We start from the raw sequence: 7,932 nt of genomic DNA on the forward strand, positions 1-7,932 counted from the left end.
ACTCGTCGAGTTAGGTCTAAGAACTCGACGAGTTGGAGTTGAAATTTGGAATACATAAATAGAATCGATTTCTCCTGAAACCCAAGCACATTTTGGAGGCTTCTGACGACTTTTGAAGATCAGAAGGGTTCTTGGGAGCTTTGGTTTTCGAGAATTCAACCTAGAAGTCAATTTTGAAGAGATCAAAGGCAATTAAACATTACTTTTATCTTAATCTTTTATGTGAACCATGTTTGAATCATTAGATTTTGATTTTATGATGATATTTGACGTAGTTGTGAGCTAAAAGCTTTATACTTCTGTTTAGACTAGATGATCTTATGAATATGGTTTGATTGAGTGGTTTGGATTAATTTAATTTGATTATTTATCTTGTTAAGCTTGTTAAAAGGTCCATGCATATTAATGATAATTATTTTCTGTTAATAATCAAGTTTATTGAGTTGTATGAATATCTTCTTAATTGCTTGAATCATATATTTTTGTGAAAACAAGATACCCAATATTAGTGAACATGAACCTAGGGTTAAGTAGAAAATAAATAAGTTAATGTGTGAGCATGTGTGATGAACAACCACATACGAGTTGATTGAATTGACAAATTTAGTTAACTAATATTACAAGTCTTACTTGATTCGAAATGAACACTAGGAAACTTGTTAGTTTAATCAATTGGTCACTGTTTGAATTGACTTGTTTGCTAAAGGATTAGTAATAGTGAACACGAATCTAATCACATTAGAAATTGGTAATCATTGATATATTAATCCATTGCACTTGCCACAAAATCAAGCATAAGAATAAGTGAATCGAAATCTAAATAGAAGTCTCTTTATCTTATTGAATTTGGTTGTCTTTTGTTCCCTTTTATTAATTGTCTTTTGTTTAAGTGTTATTTGATTGCTTAAGTTTCTAGTCTTGCAAAACTAGAGCCCCCCCCAAGTTTTAATTAATTGCTTTATTTAGATAATATTAGTATTAATTTTAATTATTTACCGTTTCATGTGTTCGATACCATACTTGCTTGAACTAAACTATTATCGATAGATACACTACTTTCGTGTGTTTATTTTGTGTCCAAAATACTAGGATTAAAACTAGTACTATTTCACACGTATCAAAACTAGTTGTATGTCAAAACAACATTTCATGTATTTCACACTTAACACGTGTTTCCAAGACTAAGTTAACTATATATATATATATATATATATATATATATATATATATATATATATATATATATATATATATATATAATCATTTAGCTTATGAACAATACTAGATTGGAGCCACGACTTTTTCGGTTTACTTGTGGCTCCAATATTGTCTGGTTTTGAGCCGGAATTGCTTCAACGTACCGCCATTATCCTCTAATTGATTGCCTCCACCTGATGTGCTTCACGTTTCTTCCACTGCTTCCTTTATGTGTATCCTTCTTCCACTGCGACAAACGTTTGTTTGTTTAATTGGGATTGAGATTTGCTCTGCTCTTCAATCCCCGAATTAGAGTAACCACGGTAGAAGAAGGAGGAACGAAGATTGGTAATGTGCTTTCCATCTCTACCTATCACCACGTAGAAGTGAACTATCAAAGAACGATTCTCGCTTACTTCTAATTATGACCTCGACATTTCAATCCCCCCCTAAGGTTTATCTACTTTCGTTTTTTTTAATCGATTCCTATGATACAGTAATCAACACGGGGTTCCTTTTACTTATTCTTCTATTTGGTGAATGGTAACGACAATTGTTTTGATTTAAAGAAATGTTGAAGAAATCAATGGAGGCAAAAGCGCAACAACGATTATGGGGTGCAAATCATAAGAGGTTGTTGCAAAACATCAAAGAACGCTTCTCGACAACTTTTGATTCCAACCTGAATACTTTAATCTCTCTAAGGTTTATATGCTTTCGAGGGTGTTTGACATTACTTTTAAAATAACTTTTGAACTTTTAACTTTTCCAAAAAGTCAAAAATGTCCAAAAGATGTTTGATATAAAAGTTCATTTTAAAACAACTTTTTGCTAAGAACAAAAAAATTGTTTTTCAAAAGTCATAAAATCATATCTTTTTGTGACTTTAGGCTTTTAAAAGCCTTAAAAACAAAGTCAAACACATGAGATTGGCTAAAAAGACACCCAATTTTACCTTATAGACACCTTAATTAAGTTTTAAAATATTTTTATTGGTTGAAATTGTATTGTTTTCCGAAAAAGTTAATTATAAGTATTTAATTATAGGTTAACTTTTTATAAAAATATCAATAAAATGTCTAGGGTCTCTTACCCTTACAAAGGAAAGTCAATCCCATGGCCTCCATTGTTCCAAAGCACCCACTTCTTCATATTTTTCCTCAAGCACCAGTTTCTTCATATTTTTCCTCATTGCTTTGTAAGTACACATCACATAACATCACACTAATCTTACAGCTTACTTTCACATTAAAAATTAAAACCATTAATCATAGCAACCTTTTTTTTGACATGTGTATTTAAATAACGGGGGGTTCAAATTATTTTAACATAGGTTATCATAATCGATAGAAAACTAAGTTTGCTATTTTAAATTTAAATGATTCAACAATATAAGAATGTCATTTTTGCATAATAAGTAAGGTTTATCATAAATGAAAACAGGGTATGATCCTATTATCAAAACTTCAAAGCGGAGAAACTTATCTAAACATTATCTTCTACAACTTACTTTGTAATATTGGTTATTATATCGTACATAAACGCACATCCAAACATCCCCTTAAATAGCCATTTACATTCATTCATCTACGTTTTGAATTTGATCATTATTAAATACTAATCTATTTTTCTTCTCACTTATTGAATAACTTGAATGATTAAAAAAACAAACCACTCTTACATGCCAAAAAAAAAAACAAGATAACGTCCAAACAATATCTGTTTCCGTGATTTGAATTGTCACCAAATCCAAAACAATATGATTGTTTTGAATTAAACTATTCAAACTTTGGAAGAAAGATTTACAAAATTAGAAAAAAAGTGGAAAACGAAAGGGCAAAAAGTGATATACGATGATAGTATCATATTCATATCAGATCCAACGTTTGCGATTTCGAGATGAATGATTTGCTCTTTGAAACCATCTATCCCATCCACCATCTGCCGGCCCTCTCGTCCTGTTTGTGTGTAGTTTCATCAACACTCATATTCAGTATATTTTTTTTATAAAGAATAAAATGAAAATTGGATTATTTTTTTTTTTTTTTAATTTGTGTTGTGTTTGTCAACAAACAATATTTTGTACTATCAAGTTTATTAACATTCATATCCAAAAGGTATTTTATAGATTACTTTAAATGGTTAAAGTCTGTTCAAAGTTACCTAAAAAGAGATTGGGTTCAAATTAAATGTCATATTTGTGTCAATGGAAAAAAAAAAATTTAATGCAAATGCTTAACCAAATTGGCATATTTTAAAGGCCAGAATCATATAGAATACAAGTTTCAAAAATCTAGTGGCCTTTTTTCTTTATATTTGCAACCTTATTACTTTCTTTAAAAGGTCAAATCATAGACATTAACCCCACAAAGAAAAATGTTTTACCATTTTATTTTACTAATATATACAACATTCTTTTTTACTTGCTCAAAGTAACAAACTTAGTTTTTTTTTTACCAATTTATCTATAACTTACTAAAGATAAGTTTTTAACATAAAAGTCAGATTTTACATAGATGATTAAAATAATAATGATATGATATATTAAAAAAGAAAAATTACGTGAAATAAATTAATAAAATTATTTCCCTTTTTTTTCAATTAAAACAAGAGAAATTAAATATATTAATTAGTTATTGTACTTGTTATCTCATAGACGTTTTGGATTTGTGCGTTTTTTCAGCAAATATAATAAATTAAACACACAAAAAAAAAACTATCAAAATCAAAATCAAAGAACAAACAAAGTAAAAGAAATGACAAAAAAGTAGATATTGGGGATTGAACAGGAAGATAAAAAGACGCTTACACAGGAAGCAGAGCATCTGTACTTGATTCGACACTCGATATCAGCCTGGATGTACAACAATACAATCACTCATTCAAATTCATTGCTGAAAACCAATTACCGATGAAATTAATAAATTAATTTTAATTTCACATACTGTTCACAGACAAGCGACGCTTCTCCAAGCGTTTCCAATTGATCCAGCTCTTCCTGATTAATCGCATCAAATCACTTTCTTCTACTACTCAGTGTGTGTAATTAATTAATCGAACAAACAAATGGAGAAGCTAGTAAAATTTTCATCTAATCTAATTGATTACCTGAATGATCTGGATTTGTTGATTCTGTTGAGAAATAATGGCAGCCAATCGATGCTTCCCTATGAAATTCGAAGAAACCACACCGGAAGATGTTCGATGATTGTGACGATTAACATTGGTTTCTGATCGAGATGTTTGTTTGGATTGGGAAGGCTCGTCGCCATTAGATTCGGAGGGTGAATCCATGTAGAATAAGAAACCTAATATTTCGGTTGGAGAATGAGAATGAGATGGAGGGGTGGGTACTTGGGGGTTGCTGAAAGTAAAGGTGGAAAGGAATAAAGAAATGGATGAGGATGCACATAAACCCATCTACTTTTTCACTGGCTGGTCAACATGGTGTGGTGGGGGCTTGTGTGAATGTGAAGGAGCATGGACTCCAATATGAACAAGTGGGTGTCTATCAAAAATACATTTACATAATTTTATATGTCTCAAAGATTATTTTATTATAAATCATAATAGATGTTGTCTTTTTAAGTTTCAAAAGGTTAATGTAGTTTTTTTTGCAAACAAAGTACTTCCCTTTCCGTAATAATTTTTGAGAAAACTGTAAATTTGTTGATTTCTTTGATTATAAATTTTATGGTTTTATTATCCGTAATTTGTTTTTTTTTCCTTCAATTTGAAATAAGTATGGATGCAAACCGGTTTGGAACTGGACCGGAACCAAAGAAGCGAAAACCGATTAAAGAGTAAGGAGTAAATAGGAATTTGAATACCGGATTGAATACCACTAATCGGTTCCGGTTTGATTATACTAGGAAATGTGCTATCTAAGAATGTGTTCAGAATCGGAATCGAACCAAACCATAACAAAATCGAAAGAACTGAAAATGATAAATTAGAGGAACCAAACATAATACCAATAATCAGTTCCAACTGGTTCCGGTTCCGATTCCTGTTCGATTTTCCGGTTAAAAAAATCATCCCTATAAATGAGTAACTTGCCTTATTCATAATCTTTTATACTTTTTCTATCTAATTTAAAATTTTATTAAATAAAATTAATGAGACTCACACCTACCTATCTCATGCCGTCCACTACGGGTGTAGTCGAGCCGAGTCGAGTCGAGCACTGCCAAGCTCGAAACTAGACTCAAGCCTTAATTTTGAGCTCTAGCTTGAGCCCGATAAAGTAATCGACACTCGAGCTCGCGCTTGAATCAACTCGATTAACTATTAAGAAAATAACATTACTTTAAATTACAATATAAATGTGATTAAGCTAGTGAGTTCGACTGTAACAGCCCGGAATCTCAAGTATTGTTAAATTATGTTTTTGGGGTGAGTTAAGAGGGGACTCGGCGAGTTGGAGCCTAGACTCGCCGAGTAGGATCGCAGACTTGGTCGCGGGTTCGCGACTGGACTCGGCGAGTCTACGCTGTTTAGTGAAAACCCTAACCGTTCAGGTTTGGGTCGTATATAATGCACTTATAGGCCGTCATTGTCCGTCTTTAGTCGACTGAGAAGAACCCTAAACGGTTGTGAGCATCTAGAGCAAGATTGAAGGATATTAGGGCTTTGAAGAAATTGTTGTGCAAGGAGGAGAAGAGATTTGGCTAAAGGAACAGCAAGGGATTCGAGTTCTGCGGTTTGGGGACACAGAGAGTGCATATTTCAGGTAATATTTCGGATTCCTTTCTGTTATGTTGATGTGTGCATGGATTTAGGGTTTATGGAACCCATTTGGTGATTAGATGAATTAGTACCTTGTTACCCAACGACTATAATCCTGTATTAGGACCTTTAGAGGTCCAGAAGGTCCCATGCTTGGGTATTTCGGGACAAAACTTATCTCAGGAAGCAGTTTGATCGACTGCATGGCACGGACTCGCCGAGTCCGATGAACAGACTCGGCGAGTAGCTTGAAGATTTACTGGGACTCGTCGAGTTGTTCTTCAGACTCGGCGAGTTGAGTCGGGGTGGCCCCGCGATTCTTCCAGGAGTAACTCGTCGGGTCAAGGAGGATACTCGACGAGTAGACAGGGAATCTCAGAGAGTTGGAGGACGTCTAGACTCGCCGAGTCGCCATGGCACTCGCTAAGTCCGGTCGAGTTGACCGTTGACCGTTAACCGTTGACCAAAGTTGACCTAAGTCTGACTTCTTAGGGGTAGTCACACTTAGAAGATATAAGTGTTAATGGGAGATATGTGATGTTATAGGGAGGTTGTAGCTCGTCGGATTGTGCACGAGTGATTTCAGGATTTGCTAGCTTTCAGCATTTACGAGGTGAGTCTTCTCACTATACTGTACCCGGAAGGGTTTGACTGTGTGACCGGAAGGTCAGATATGATATGTGATATGTATGCTATATGTGGTAAGTTAATTGTTATATGTGTTATGTATGTTATGTGGGCCGGAAGGCAAAATGTTATGAGCCGGAAGGCGATTATGTTATGGGCCGGAAGGCATTGTGTAAAGGACCGGAAGGTCAGGGCCTGGAAAGGCGTATGTGCGTAAGTGTATATTGGGGAACTCACTAAGCATTTTATGCTTACAGTTGTTATGTATGTGTTTCAGGTACTAGTGAGGACCGTGGGAAGGCGCCGGCGTGATCGATACACACTGAAGAATGCTTTTATGATCTTGGGATTTTTGACTAATTGTATTTGACAGAATACTTAAACTATTTATGCCTTGTTTTGAATGAAATTACGCCATTATTAAAAAGAAAAATTTGTTTGAAAAATTGAGTTGTTACAATTGGTATCAAAGCCTTGGTTTGAGGAATTCGGGTGCACCTTCGGGAGTAACTGAACTCAAACCGAGGATTTGAGGAATTTTTTTTTTTAAATAAAGGCATAAACCTTTGTAAATGGTTTTGTGGTAAGCAAGAAAGAAGCAGTGTGTACGATCAGTCAGCGTCCGAACGGTAAAGATCCCCAAAATACCTTACAATGTTATATAATGTAAACTGTTATGCATGCTAGAAGACTAGGTATTCATGATAGGACTAGAGTGGCCTGATTTGTGATGCCTTAGTCTAGGGAAGTTTGCCGATATGAGATGCTTTGCTAGTATGCGGGTAGATAGTGCATATCAGAAGTAGAATACTCACTATCCGGGGTTTGGGGAGGAAGACTTGGGATGAATGCTGATGCGGTGTGGTCGGTAGTATTGGGCCGTACTACCGAAGACACCGGGTCAGTGGGAGACCCAAGTACGAATCCCTGGATATCGGAGACTGAGTAGGGTTGCGTTATCGAGTGCAATGACACTCGATGGAGTCTCTGATAGTTTTATGTTGTATTTCAGAGACATCATGGTTAGACCACGCCACGGAGCGAGCACGAGCGGTGTGAGTGACGAGGAGATTCGTCATATGATTCACGAGGAGGTGGCGGCGGCAATCCGGGCTGAGATCCCGGAGATGTTTGGGTCTATTAAGACCACCCTGATGGAGACATTCGATGAGCGGTACGCCGCATTGACTGAGGCTGCAACCGCTGCAGCTACCGCAGCTGTGGCCGCTGCTAGGCCACAGGGGGGTGACTCGTTGCTGTTCCGAGAGTTCAGCAACACGAAGCCACCGGAGTTCGATGGGACGCAGGATCCGATTGCTGCGATGAGGTGGATCGTGGATATAGAGGGGTGCTTCTATACTTGTTCATGCCCGGAGCACC

The 7,932-nt window shown here is 35.6% G+C and overlaps 1 protein-coding gene across 1 annotated transcript; it reads right to left on the reverse strand.

The window, feature by feature from the left end:
• Window positions 1-2,753: 2,753 nt before the first annotated feature.
• LOC111917202 (guanine nucleotide-binding protein subunit gamma 1) lies at window positions 2,754-4,654 on the reverse strand. The gene is made up of 4 exons (XM_023912866.3): window positions 4,306-4,654; window positions 4,143-4,195; window positions 4,007-4,051; window positions 2,754-3,155 (listed from the first exon to the last, which is right to left on the reverse strand). The coding sequence occupies exons 1-4, from the start codon at window positions 4,615-4,617 to the stop codon at window positions 3,071-3,073; spliced, it is 495 nt and encodes a 164-aa protein (XP_023768634.1). The 5' UTR covers window positions 4,618-4,654; the 3' UTR covers window positions 2,754-3,070.
• Between the last annotated feature and the right edge of the window lie 3,278 nt (window positions 4,655-7,932).

The sequence above is a fragment of the Lactuca sativa genome, chromosome 3 (assembly GCF_002870075.4).
Source record: "Lactuca sativa cultivar Salinas chromosome 3, Lsat_Salinas_v11, whole genome shotgun sequence".
Lineage (NCBI taxonomy): Eukaryota > Viridiplantae > Streptophyta > Magnoliopsida > Asterales > Asteraceae > Lactuca > Lactuca sativa.